This window comes from Capricornis sumatraensis, chromosome 3, assembly GCF_032405125.1.
Source record: "Capricornis sumatraensis isolate serow.1 chromosome 3, serow.2, whole genome shotgun sequence".
In the NCBI taxonomy this organism is placed as follows: Eukaryota; Metazoa; Chordata; class Mammalia; order Artiodactyla; family Bovidae; genus Capricornis; species Capricornis sumatraensis.
Window position 1 is genome coordinate 175,232,802 of NC_091071.1, and position 14,057 is coordinate 175,246,858.

A 14,057-nucleotide genomic window follows, 5' to 3' on the forward strand; every position below is an offset into this window, starting at 1 on the left:
TCCAGGCAGCTGGGCTGAATCTTAGCCCCAGAGACCGCAGATAAATCTCCCTGACTTCCAGGGTCCGTGGGCCTGCTTCGGCCTTGCCCAAGGGCAGTTCCCTCCTTCCTCCAGTAAGCGAGGGCGGTCCTGATCATAAGCTGAGCCACGCCCAGGCGGCGGAGCCTCTGAGATGCCTCCTCCCTCTGCTCTTCCCCCGGGCAGGGGCCTGGCTCTCCTCAGCTCTGTCCCAGCCCCGTACCCCCCAAGCCCTGAATGCCAGTACCCCATCCCAGCCAGCCCCGGGCTCTGCCGCCCCCCACCTTGGGGCCCTGCCCAGCTCCCCTCACCCCATTGCTTCCAGGCTTCCGACGGCCTCTGTCTCTCTCCGGCTCTTGTCCGTCCTGCAACAGCCCGTCTGGTTGTCTCTGCCGCGCCTGCCTGCCTTGCCTTGGGCTGTCCCCGTCCCGCTGTCTGTGTGTCTGTCTCATCCGCGCCTGGTCCCCTCTCTCCAACCTTCCCTCCCTCTGTCTGTTGGACACCCCATCTCTGCGTCCATGCCTCCGTCTTCCCCTCACTCCATTCCACCTTCGTCTCATCTTTCCTCTGCTTCTCCCCACCACGCCCTCCCTGCGTCTCTGTGTCGGTCGCGTCTCCGACTCCATCTCTGAGCGTCGGCTTCACCTCTTTCTGTTTTCTGTCTCCGCCTCTGTCTCTCCCATTGGCCTCTCCCCGTCCCTGTGTCTCTGCCGCCTCCTCGCCTCCTTCTCTGCTGCTCCGCCCGGGGACCCCCTCCCACGGCCGGTGTGATGACCGGGAGTCTCCTCTGACGGCGGGGACTCGGTTCCCTTCTCCCCTCCGCCCGCCTCTCTCCCATTTCCTCCCTCCTTTCTTGTGGGTCCTCTTTTCTTCCCCAGCCCGCCGCCCCTGCCCTAGTGGGCCCCACCTGCTCCCCTGCCCCTTCCCCGTCGGGCGTAGGATCTAAGCTCACGGCTTAGCGGGCCTGGGGTGCCGGTTAGGCAGGGTGGGTACAATGACCCCTCGGGGCGAAGGCCCTAGAGTCTGGAGATGATTTGGATCCACCTCAGGCCTGGCCGATCCCGGGCCCACCCAGGGGACCCTGAAGGACTATCCTGGCAGTCTGGAGCCCCAGTGAGCGGGGAGGAAATTCTGTTGAGCGGGAACTGGGTATAGAGAGTAAGTGGAGTGGGCGACTCCAGGCCCTGGGGGTGGTCCGCACCCCCACCCGGGGTGCCAGGCTGCTCTGGGCCTTCCGCCCCTTCAGGCTTGAGTTGAGCTGTCCAGATGGGGTCAGATGAGGGCCAGCAAGAAGACAGCTGGCCAGGGCAGGCGCCACCCCCTCTACCCCCACCCCGGAGAGCACTCCCACCGCGGGCCAACCCCCAGCAGCCGCCTCGGCCCGGGTGGTCGGTTCCTGAAGCAGACGCGGCCTCACCTTGTGCCCAGGCCCTCCGCTACCTGCGCCAGGAAGGGCGCTCACACCGACCGTGCCCTGAGTCTGGGAGGAGGCGGGGGCGGGGGCAGGCTGGAGGGTCCATGCCCTTCCCAGGCACTGGGAGAAAGGGGCTTTTGTGGAGCCTGGCCCCCTCCTGACCCAACCCCCCCGACAGTGGGCACATTCCTGGGCAGAGGCCTGGCCTCCTCGGCCCGCGCTGGGCCGTGGGGCGGAGGCCAGAGGCCGGGGTGGAGACTCTCAATGGGCCTCTGTGCCAGCTCACAAGAGGCCTCTGTGGCCGAGCTCACGGCCCTCACGCTCCAGCCCACGGGGCCCTGCCCCCCTGGCCCCCGGCAGCCCTGCCCAGCCCAGCCCCGTCGTCCAGTGCGCCCTCACGGGCACCCTCCCTTGTGGGCACCCCGGCCGTGCTTGCTGTCGCGTGGCTGCCATGCCCGTTCCCTGGGGGCTTGCTCAGTGAGCCGCCGAGGTGGGGGAGGGGTCCTGGCGTGGAGTTGGGGGGCACCGCCGGGGGGCCTGAGAGTTAGCATGCAGGGGCAGGAGGATGGGCCCAGCTCTGCCGCCCGCCTGCGGGTCTTCTACCACTTCTCTGCGCCCCCTTCTCCCTCAGGGGCTCCGCAGCTGTGGTTCCTCCCGCCTGGAATCCTCTTCTCCCAGCCGTGCACACCCCCGCCGGCACTTCGCCCTCTGCCTCTGAGCATGCCCCTGGGAGGGGAGGCCTTACCCCACCCCAGCGCGCCCGCTCCCCCCACCCTCATTTTTTTCTTCCCCCATAGTCCAGATATTCCTCGACCATGCGTCTTATTTCCCTTCTTCTCCCCTCCAAAGTGATCTCCGTGGGGGCAGGAACCGTCCCTTACGAAGTTCACTGCTATATCCCCTACCCTAGAACATGGCTAGCTTATTCAGTTCAGTTCAGTTGCTCAGGCGTGTCCGACTCTTTGCGACCCCATGGACTGCAGCATGCCAGGCCTCCCTGTCCATCACCAACTCCCGGAGCTCGCTCAGACTCAGCCCCTTGCTCAACTCATTGAGTTGGTGATGCCATCCAACCATCTCATCCTCTGTCCTCCTCTCCTCATCCCGCCTTCAATCTTTCCCAGCATCAGGGTCTTTTCAAAGGAGTCAGCTCTTCGCATCAGGTGGCCAAAGTATTGGCCTAGCTTATTAAAGACCTTCAATATAGATCCGATAAAGCCACGAATGCCTCTCTCAGATGGGAAGAAATAAAACCAAGTCCATTCCTTCGGTTTGTCTTAAAGACCAGAGATAATCCAGCTAACCTTTGCTGCCCCTAGTGTGTGCCCGATGCTGTTATAAGCATTTTCTATTCCTCATCTTATTTCATCCTCACAACAGCCCTCTGGGGTGGACACTACTCTTGTCCCTGTTTTATAGATGAGGAAACCGAGGCTCAGAGACATAAGTAACTTTCTCAAGGCCACAGGGCAATTTTCAATTATTTTCATTAGAAGTGGCAATTTTGCTCAGAGACTGAGCTTTTAAGCACTAAGCTTAGTTCAGTTCAGTCGCTCAGTCGTGTCCGACTCTTTGCGACCCCATGAATCGCAGCACGCCAGGCCTCCCTGTCCATCACCAACTCCTGGAGTTCACTCAGAGTCGCGTCCATCGAGTCAGTGATGCCATCCAGCCATCTCATCTTCTGTCGTCCCCTTCTCCTCCTGCTCCCAATCCCTCCCAGCATCAGAGTCTTTTCCAATGAGTCAACTCTCCACATGAGGTGGCCAAAGTACTGGAGTTTCAGCTTTAGCATCATTCCTTCCAAAGAAATCCCAGGGTTGATCTCCTTCAGAATGGACTGGTTGGATCTCCTTGCAGTCCAAGGGACCCTCAAGAGTCTTCTCCAACACCACAGTTCAAAAGCATCAATTCTTCGGCGCTCAGCCTTCTTCACAGTCCAACTCTCACATCCATACATGACCACTGGAAAAACCATAGCCTTGACTAGACGGACCTTAGTCGGCAAAGTAATGTCTCTGCTTTTGAATATACTGTCTAGGTTGGTCATAACTTTTCTTCCAAGGAGTAAGCTTAATTTCATGACTGCAGTCACCATCTGCAGTGATTTTGGAGCCCCCCAAAATAAAGTCTGACACTGTTTCCACTGTTCCCCCATCTATTTCCCATGAAGTGATGGGACCAGATGCCATGATCTTCGTTTTCTGAAGAAAACGAAGCTTAAAAGGCAGCTTTTAAGAGGCAGCTTTTAAGCTGCCTCTCCTTTAGTAATGGTTCAGGTTATGTTGCCCCTACTATGTGCCAGGCCCCTACTATGTCCCACTATGTGTGTGTGTGTGTGTGTGTGTGTGTGTGTGTGTGTGTGTACACATGTATGCTCCATTTACAACTCATATTTAAAACTTCTGTCTCATCCGGCACCATAGATGTCACGCGAGTGTGTGTTCCTCGGTTCTTTGTCTCATCACAACAAAGATTTGGAGCGACGGACATCAAAGCCCTTGGCGCATCACAGCTCTCGGGTCTTGGACAAACCGTGTTCTAGCTCTTAGGCAAATGAGTGTTACAGCTCTATTTTATTTAGAAGGTAGCAGGAGGCTCCATCCTCAAAGCGTGAGGGCATGCCAACCCAAAGACGTGAAGGGAAGCGAGTGGAGGAGCATGTAGGGGAGGGGGAGAGAGAGAGGGAGAGAGAGAGAAAGAGCGCACGCACGCGGGGGAGAAAGAGAGAAAGCGCTTTGGCTCCTCCTTCTATAAATTTTTTTCCTCCACTTGGGCCTGCCCTATGCAAATTGGGCTTAGCCAGGAGTGCTGTTTGTTGTATCTGAAGTCTTCGCTCTGGTCCTCGGACCTTCCTTTGACGTTCCTTGTTATAAGCCACCGCCATTCTGGACTCCTTTTCCCCATTCTACCTACCTAACATTCCCCCCTCAAGAGATGGGAGGCCCAATTCTTTGGGAATAGGGGCGTCGAGGTCTTTCTGGCTACTTCCTGCTGAACTGGGGCAGCGAGGGGTATTGGGCTTCCCCCTCTTGCTAGTCCTTACAGCGGTGTCCATCTAAGGGTGTGATATTTTCCGTGGTCGGCTGGAGTTTTATGTCTCTGTTGAACCGGCACGGCATGTTGTAGCTTGTTGACCTGGGCAGAGACGAAACGGGTTAGACAATTGACAGTGCATGGAGCAATCATAAGCAGCATCAATATGGCATAATACGGACTAGTAGGGGCATTAGTCAAGTTTAAATTCACATCAGCAGGATGGCTCAAGTCCCTCCTTGTTCAGGGATCAGAAGATCTATCTCCTGTCTGTTTTGGAGTACAATCTCTGTCAAGCTGTGTTGGCTATTTAGAGCTGTCCTGAGAAATCTTATCCCCAGAAACTAGATTTTGGGGGTGCTCATTAGAATGGCACCCATTGGTAGTCCTGAATAGGTGTCTGAGATCTCCCAGGGCTCACAGGTGTATTGATTTTGGGGGTGCTCATTAGAATGGCACTCACTGGTAGCCCTGAATAGGTGTCTGAGATCTCCCAGGGCTCACAGGTGTATTGATTTTGGGGGTGCTCATTAGAATGGCACTCACTGGTAGCCCTGAGTAGGTGTCTGAGATCTCCCAGGGCTCACAGGTGTATTGAGTGTCCTCTTCTGTCTTCTTCCACGGCTTGACTCGTGAGCAGTGAATCCAGGTGTCATGTCCTGGTACCTTGACTGCTGTGGGGGTAGAAAGTATTACAGGGTAGGGGCCCTTCCATGTGGGCTGGAGTTGAGCCTTTGGGGACCCATCTTTACAGACTTTAATAACTCATGAACATGAGATGATTTAATGTGCATTAAATGTATACAGCAGTTGCTCAGTAAACAGTAGGTATAAGTGTATGCTCACACCAATCTGCTGTGAATTTATTCAGCCATCACATATTAGGTACCTGCAGTGTGCCAGGCACTATGCAGGCACTGGGGGTACCGGGGTAAATGAGATCTGAGGTTCCCCCCATCACATTTATCGTCTAGCAGTAGAGAGAAAGATGACAGCATCTTCTGATTCCCTAGTACTTGCTCCTTGCCCGGGGCTGCATCTTCGCACACAGGGAGGTGGCCTTGTAAGCATGCTATCATTTATTCCCCACTGCATCCTGGTGCAGTAAATGTAATTAATATCTGCATTTGACCAAAACGGAAACAGAAGTTCGGAGAGGTGAGGTCCGTGCCTGAGATGTGGCTGACCTCAGAACCCACAGTCTCTGTGATGGTGCTCTGTAGGCCCTTGTAACCGTGTCGGAGCTATGCCACTTTGAGGGTAGAAGGTACACTGATGGGAGAAACCAAGTGGCTGGAGGACCCCGGAGGAGGGGTCTCTATCAGCCAGGCTTGGGAAAGGAAGGCAGCTCAGGCAGCCTTCTTGGAGGAGGTAGGTGATGGCTGAACTAACCCCTGAAGGATGAGTAGGCACTGGCGTGAGTTGGGGGTGGAAGGAGGAGAAACATGTCACGGTCTCTTTCGAGTAATTTCTGTACCAATAAAAAGCAGGGGGTGGAGGTGGCGGGAATGCCCTGGCGGCCCAGTGGTTAGGACTCGGCACTTTCACTTCTGAGGCCCTGGTTTGATCCCTAGTTTGGGACCTAATATCCCACAAGGAGTGTGGTGCAACCAAAGGAAAAAATATTTCTCTGCCAGGCCACCTCCTCTGGAGCATTGCCCTTGTCACTCAGCCTTCCTCTGAGCCAGGGGAGGCCTCCTCTTCTGCACCATCACTTGGGATCTGGATTGGGCCGTTTTCCCTGTTAAGCCCTTTGCTCAAGTTCAAGGCCTGGGTTTTGAGCCCTGGGCAGTCCTGCTGGGCACAGCTGTGGGCACACAGGTGTCGGCCTCAGCTGGAGGCCTCCAGGGACTGTCTTCCTATCTCCACCCACTGGCCCAGCTGCCTGAGGGCCCCGTTCTGCCAGTCTGGGCCCCTCATAGTGACACCCCCCCCAACCCCCAACTCCTTTTTGCAGTTTATTTCCGAGCGCTGGTAAATTTCACTCACTCCATCGACTATAGCCCTCAGCTGGAGGACGCAGGCTCCGAGGAGTTCCGAGAGGTGTCGGAGGCTGTGGTAGACACGGTGAGGTGAAGGGGCTTTTGCGGGGGGGCTCCCTGAGTGTGGCGGGGCAGGACTGAAGGTGGGGTGAAGGGTCCGGAGACTGATGGCGCCGTGTCCCTCTCCAGCTGGAGTCAGAGTACCTGAAGATCCCTGGAGACCAGGTTGTCAGCGTGGTGTTCATCAAGTGAGAGGGGCCCTGGGAGAGGGGAAGCTGGTGTGGGGCAGACAAGGACGGGGAGGAGCCCCAGGGGCAGGTGGGCAGCAGGAGGGGCCCAAGGGGCAGCCCCACTCTGGGTGGTAATTCAAAGACTGGTGGAGGGGTAGTTTGGACCGTCACTTGCCCCACGTCAGGTGCAGGCTGTCCAGGAGCCGGGGGGGAGAGTTGAAATCAGGCCTGAGCATCGGGCAGGGCCCCCGGGGCAGGAGCTGAGACCACAGGCGTCTTCCTCCCCCTTCCACCCTGCCCCCCACCCACCCCCAGAGAGCTGGACGGCTGGGTCTTTGTGGAGCTGGATGTGGGCTCGGAAGGGAATGCCGACGGGGCCCAGATTCAGGAGGTGCTGCACGGCGTCATCTCCAGCGGCTCCATCGCCTCCTACATCACCTCTCCCCAGGGATTCCAGTTCCGACGCCTGGGCACAGGTGAGCCCATCCTGGAGCCGGGGGCGACCCCCTCCAATTTCTCAGACTCATGTGCGCCCCCTCCCTGCTTTCAGGGTCCCCACCATGGGCCCTCCTAGTTTGGCCTTTCATACTGGTAGCGACAGGGAGCTCACCACCTTATGAATCTTCCCCATCAATTGTTGTGCAATCTTATCTTGGGTTGAGCAACATCCGTGTCCTCCAGCGGGTACCCATGAGACCCGGTTTCTGCTTTTCTCTCTATTAACCTCTCTGCATTGACAATAGGTAGTAAATTCCTTTCTTCACACAGTGCTTTCAGGTCCAAGATACTTTTCTGTTTAATCACCAACAGTTACTCACTGAGCCCTGACTGTATGCACACCACTCCCATTCAGACTTCACAGTAATTCCTATGATGTAGATATTACTTCTCCTGTTTTAGAGACAAGGGCCCTGAGGCCCAGTGAGGGGAAAATGGTCGCTCCAAACCCACATACACAGAGAGAGCAAAAGCCAGGATGCAGACCAAACTCTGCGTTTGTGCTGGTTTTGCCAGAACCTGTGAGAAGCGCAGCTCAGAGACCACAGGAAGCTGGCCCCAGGCACACAGCTGTTGGACGCACAGCTTGTACCTTTGAACCTTCCGTGGGGCCCAGCTTTCTTTTCATTGCACCCTCTGACTCACATTCCAGCTCCTGGAGTGTTTTCTTCTTGAGCCAACAGTCCCAGTTCATTCCTCACGGGCTGGGAGTTCCCATCCCAGTCTGCATCTCAGTCCTCTCTCTGGACATGTCACCCTCCTCCCTGACTATGGAACCCAGAACTGAACAAACTCCACCCCTACCATGGTGTGACCCCATCAGAAAAACACAGGGTGAAACCGTCACCTCCCTTGTTCTGCACATCACACCTCAGTTAATGTGCCCACAGATCAAGTTTGTTCCTTGGCATCCCCAGGCCCAGATCAAGACGCCTGGGGACCTAGTCCTCTTTCTCCCACTTTTAAATGAGTCCTTCTGGCTAGGGAGGGTAGGATGGGGCTGGCTCAGCCCTGCGAGCCCCCAGCTCCTAGGCGGGATGGCTACTGATCACACCTTCCTTTCCAGCACAGACACCCCCGCCCCCCCTGGCCGCTGTGGCGGCCGCAGTGACACCAGGTGAGCGTGTAAAGCCAGACCCAGGCCAAGCCGGGGCACTAGAGAAGCTAATGGATGGAGGGCAAGGCAGGATGAGGGCGTGGTGGCCGGGCACAGTGCACCGGCCGCCCCCCCTCCCCTTCCTCTTCATCCTCGCTAGGCCTGGCTGTGGCCTGCCCGCGTGTGCTCCGGTGGTTGCATGGTGTGGCATGCCAGCTGCGTGTGGGGTCCACACGGGGGATGGGTGAGGCCGCTGCCACAGAGCCCACATCCCATGTGTGCTGTGATGCGTCCACCATGCGTGCTCTGGGCCCTTGCTGAGCCAGAAACCATCGGGCCTGACACAGAGCCCCAGAACCCCGTCCCAGCTCTGCAGTGCCTGTGTCCCCCCGACATCGTCCACCGATGTCCCGCCTGCCTCTCTGACGGCCCCCCCACCCCCACAGTGCCCCAGGTCCCCAGAGCCTGCACCGAGGCGGAGTTTGCCTGCCACCGCTATAACGAGTGTGTGGCCCTGGAGTACCGCTGTGACCGGAGGCCTGACTGCAGGGACATGTCTGATGAGCTCGATTGTGGTGAGGGGCTGTGTGGGCACTCGGTGACCTCCACGTCAGCCTGGGAGGCGGGTGCCGGGAGAGTTTGCTGCAGGCAAGAGGGGAGGTGGGCAGGGACCCGGGAGGGGTGGTAACAGGGTCAGGGGCCTGGGGACGGGGCGGGGGGCAAGGGGAGAGGAGCCGCCCCCAGGTGCCAATGCTGAGCGGGCTCTGTCCACAGAGGAGCCGATGCCCACACTCAGCTCCCAGCTGCCCCATCTGGGGGCCACTCCACCGCCGCCAGCCCAACCAGAAGCACTCCCTACCCAGCAGCGCCCAGTCACCCCAGCCCCCCAGGCCGCACTGCCCAGCCCAGTCAGGCCTGTGCCCTGTGGGCCACATGAGGCTGCGTGTCACAGCGGGCACTGCATCCCCAAAGACTACGTGTGCGACGGGCAAGAGGACTGCGCCGACGGCAGTGATGAAGTGGACTGCGGTGCGGGCCGGGCAGGGGCGCGGGGCAGGGGTCCGGGTGCTGGGGGTAGGGGAGAGGCCCCGGAGGCCTCTGGCTGAACCCTGGCCCGGTGGTCCCCCAGGTCCCACCCCGCCCTGTGAGCCCAATGAGTTCCCCTGTGGAAACGGGCACTGTGCCCTCAAACTCTGGCGCTGCGATGGCGACTTTGATTGTGAGGACCACACCGACGAGGCCGACTGCCGTGAGTGTCCGCCCCACTGGCCGCGCTCCCCGAGCCCCGACCCTTCTCCGGCGGGTCTGGGGACAGACTTGTCAGGTCTCTCTCTGATGCTGAGCTGACCTTTGTAGCAAACACCATGGCTAGATAGCCGGTGGTTAGTGTCTCTTTATTTGTTACTGTTTGTCACGTGTGCTTGTGTGGGGGTCAGATGAGTGGCTGAGTAGGCTTGATAAACCAGGGTCCCTTGATGATGGATTTGTGAGGCAAAGCTTCTCTTTAAGGCCCTGGAGGTTTTTCATCTAGAGCTGGTTCTGCTTCATTTGTTCCTCCATCTGCAGCTTTTCATCCACGTAACCATTCAGCCACCCACCATCTGTCCGTCGGTCCAACATCCTCTCTTCCTCCCGTCCATCTGTCCACCCACCATCCACCCATCTATTCATCCGTTGCTGAGCTGCAAAGCCCCTCATCAACCTGTCCATCCAGTGTCCTTCCTCCTGTCCACTGCACCATAAATTCCACCATAAACCCCTCTGTCCATCTATCCATCTGTCCAGCATCATTCCTCCCATCCATCTCTTCTCCATCCGTCCATCCATCATCCATCCACGCATTATCCATCTTGCCAGCTCCCCATTCCACTAGCCATTCATGGAGCCAGCATCTTTCCCGCCTCCCGTGCATCTGTCCAGCCACCCTTCTCTCCACTGCCCACCCATCTGCCTAGTCAGTGTGATAGACACCGTGACAGTTAAGTGGGTGAGCCTGGAGAGCCAGAGGCCACCCCAGGTAGCATCTTGCGTGTCCGATCCATGAGGCTAAGCCGGGGGCCTGTTAGTCCGAGACTGAGGATAATGGAAGCCTTGCTCTGTGACCCCGGGTCACAGTCTGAGCGTGCTGATGTTCCAAATGCCCACGGGTCCAGCCTCTCCTCCTCGCCTCCCCTGCCGTCCCTGCTTCACAGCAAGCCCTGGAGAGAGAAGGGCAGCGTCGTGCTGCAGACTGGCAGAGTTTTATGTCACTCCTCTGAGACTCCAAGCTTGCCTGGCAACCCAGCCCCTTGAGAGAGAGAAATAATTGAGGGTTTTAGTTGAAAAGTGCTTCTCGGAGGCCTCTGCAGGGCAACAGTCCAAGGAAAGCCAAGTCCTTGCTGACCGAGTGCAGAACAGAGGGCGTGAAAGGGGAGTGGCTCTGGGGGCTGGTGGGGTCTTGGGAAGAGCAGTAGGTGGGTCCTCCTGGCCTCTTCTGAGCTCCCCCTCTGTGGCTGGGTGGCCTCTGCTCCTACACGCCTCTGCCTTGTCTATCGCTGCCTGTATCTATCTCAAGCTCCGTCTCCCTGAAGAACATCAGTTAGCATCTACTAGAGATGCCTAGCTGGGGCCCAACCCTGGGGCTGGGTCGGCTCCAGGCCTCTGACCAGCCCATGGACGGCTGTCTCGGGTCAGCTGCCACCCCAGGCCCCTTAGAGGGGTGCGGAACAGCGAGATCGGGGCTGCAGCAGGCCCTCGCTAAAGGCCTTTCCAGTAGACAGACGTGCCCAGGCAGCACCCGGTGTCCCAAGGTACTGGCTCCTGGGGCTATGCCTTTGATCTTGTGCGTCTCTGGTGGCTGGATGGGGGAGGAGCCGCGTGACTGCTGTGCCGGGTGTGACTGTTTCAGGGGATACAGGTGGAGTGTGTTGGACGGATGACTGGGGACCACGACATTGTGGGCAGTGTCGTGGTGGCAGAGTCTGGGCCTGGTCACGGGGCCTGTGTTGTCATGCAGGCAAGATGAGAACGTGATCCTAGGAACACCCAGGGAAGGTGGGCAGCCTGGGCTGGGGGCCATAAGTAGGCAAGGGCTTGGTGGGGTGGGGGTGGGTCCTCCCTGAGGGCAGTGCCCGCTGCCTACACCACCTGGCTCTGTCCCCAGCTGTCAAGCGCCCCGAGGATGTCTGTGGGCCCACCAAGTTCCGCTGCGTGTCCACAAACACCTGCATCCCGGCCAGCTTCCACTGTGACGAGGAGAGCGACTGTCCGGACCGCAGCGACGAGTTTGGCTGCAGTGAGCGGGGAGCTGGGGGGCGAGCTCTGGGCCCGGGGCCCCTCCCCGCAGCCTCCCCACCCCGGCCCCCTCCTCCTCCCCCCTTGGTGCCTCCCACCCCTCACTCCTGCTCGCTTCTTCCCCCAGTGCCTCCCCAGGTGGTGGCCCCTCCCCAGGAGTTGATCCAGGCTTCCCGGGGCCAGATGGTGACCTTCACCTGCGTGGCCATCGGCGTCCCCACCCCTATCATCAACTGGAGACTCAACTGGGGCCACATCCCCTCGCATCCCAGGTATGGCTCTGGTCCTGACAGCGGGCTGGGGCTGGAGGGGAGGTGCAGCCAGCCGGCCCAGCCCGACCCCTGCCTCTTGTCTCGGGGGGGCCCACCAGGGTGACAGTGACCAGTGAGGGCGGCCGCGGTACGCTGACCATCCACGGCGTGAAGGAGGCAGACCAGGGCGCCTACACCTGCGAGGCCATGAACGCCCGAGGCATGGTGTTCGGCATTCCTGACGGCGTCCTGGAGCTCATCCCACAGCGGGGTACGGCCCAGCAAGGCAGGCGGACACCGGGCGCAGGGCGGGAGCCGGGCTTGTCCGCCAGGGACCGGCTGTAGCCTACTCCCGTGCCACCCTGCAGGTCCCTGCCCTGACGGGCACTTCTACCTGGAGCACAGCGCCTCCTGCCTACCCTGCTTCTGCTTCGGCGTCACCAACGTGTGCCAGAGCAGCCGCCGCTTCCGGGACCAGATCCGGCTGCGCTTTGACCAGCCCAATGACTTCAAGGGTGCGTTGGTGGGCGGGAGACGGGCACCGGGCTCCTGCAGGCTCAGAGGGCAGACAGTTGGGAAAGTAGCATATGCTCTGGACAGATGGAGCCGGTCCAGGGAGGCACGTGGGGTTGCTGAAGAAATGCCGAGCCCTGTGGAAAAAGCATTTCGGGGGGAAAACAAGCTCTTTTAGGAGAAATGAAATCTACAGCTGATACCCGTCTGCATTACCCGATGAAGAGGGTGGGCCATGGAGCCACAGTCCAGGCTCTGACTCTGACCCTCACTGCTGTGGGCCCTTGGCCAAGTTACCTGCCAAGTTACCTACCTAGTGTCTCCGTTTTCTCATCTACAAAACGAGGATAAAACATCACCCACCCAGGCTGTTATGAGGACCTGGTGCGCGTAAGCCACTCAGAATAGTGCTTTGTCCGTGGGAAGTGCCCAGCTCCCTGTTGTCACCCCCAGCATCCGCATCCTGCAGAATGGAGAGGCGCTAGTGACCCAGAGCGTAAGAGCCCAGGCTTTGGCATATTCTTAGCCCGGAGCTGACTTCTTGATGCACCACTTACTACTGCCTGTGTGACTTTGAGACTCTTGGCTTCTTTGGGCCTGTTTTCCCAAACGTAAAGTCAGGCAGCTGGCCTCAGTTCTCTCACACTCTGAGAGGCAGGATGGCATGAGCCTTGACATCAGACGGACCTGGGTTCAGGCACATTTCCATTGTCGCAGAAAGTTCTCTTGGATGGTTAGTGCTGCCCTAGAGATCCAGGAGGATGCTGCAGAGAGAATTCCTGTGTGTGGGGGGGTGTGTGTGTGTGCGTGTGCGTGTGTATAGGACACAGCTGGACCCAAGGACCCATCATTACAACAGCCACAGTAACAGCTATTGAGTTTTCGAGCACTTTGTGTTCCGCTCTGTTTTAAGCATTTCGTGTCAGTCTGCTCACTTTAGCTTCCTGATAACCCTGTGATGCAAGCCACTGTTGCCCCCATTTTATAGATAGAGAAACTGAGGCCTTTGCTCAGATTCACACACCTGGAGGGTGGTGGAACCAGGACTTGGGCACCCATTCTTCAGTCCACTGTAGCTTTCTACTACCCCGTGGGGCTCTTCCAGCCCTGACAGTCCACGGATCTACTGGCAAGCAAAGGCTCTGAGAAGTCCTGCAGCAGAGATTCCTTGACCCTGGGGTTCCCAGATGGTTCCCCACTATCGTTCGGCAGCATCGGCTTTGCCTGGAGAGTGCTTTGGGAAATGCTGCTCCAGGAATTCAGTAGGGGGGGAAAAAAAAAACTTGGCTTTTATTTGACTTTGGGAGAGAGACTGATGTTCCCTCTAAATCATACTTCTCTCAGAATTTTCCGTCTCTCTGGACTAACACCCGGGTTGCTGTCGCGGGCAGGCATGTGCATGGCAGTCATCCCTCCCCTGTGCCCCCCAGGCGTGAACGTGACGATGCCCGCGCAGCCCGGCATGCCACCCGTCTCCTCCACCCAGCTGCAGATCGACACCGCTCTGCAGGAGTTCCAGCTGGTCGACCTGTCCCGACGCTTCCTGGTCCACGACTCCTTCTGGGCTCTGCCCGAGCAGTTCCTGGGCAACAAGGTGACGGGGCCACCCTGGGTAGGGAGGGGCCCAGTACCCCGCACCCATGCTCGGAGCCTGCCTGTACTCCGCTCCCTCTAAAGCTGGGAGGGGGCGCCCAGTGAGCGTCGCGTGTGCCCACGGCTGCCCGCCCTGACCCGCCCTGCCCCGGC

General features: G+C 58.6%; 1 protein-coding gene across 1 annotated transcript in view; it reads left to right on the forward strand.

Moving 5' to 3' along the window:
• Nucleotides 1–14,057, forward strand: part of HSPG2 (heparan sulfate proteoglycan 2) — a 110,350-nt gene that overhangs the window by 39,032 nt on the left and 57,261 nt on the right. The window contains exons 4-14 of the mRNA XM_068967048.1: nt 6,426–6,535; nt 6,640–6,698; nt 6,996–7,156; nt 8,721–8,849; nt 9,049–9,303; nt 9,404–9,523; nt 11,417–11,548; nt 11,675–11,819; nt 11,918–12,069; nt 12,167–12,313; nt 13,742–13,905. Coding sequence (XP_068823149.1) covers nt 6,426–6,535; nt 6,640–6,698; nt 6,996–7,156; nt 8,721–8,849; nt 9,049–9,303; nt 9,404–9,523; nt 11,417–11,548; nt 11,675–11,819; nt 11,918–12,069; nt 12,167–12,313; nt 13,742–13,905 — 1,574 coding nt within the window. The remainder of the gene's footprint in view (nt 1–6,425; nt 6,536–6,639; nt 6,699–6,995; nt 7,157–8,720; nt 8,850–9,048; nt 9,304–9,403; nt 9,524–11,416; nt 11,549–11,674; nt 11,820–11,917; nt 12,070–12,166; nt 12,314–13,741; nt 13,906–14,057) is intronic.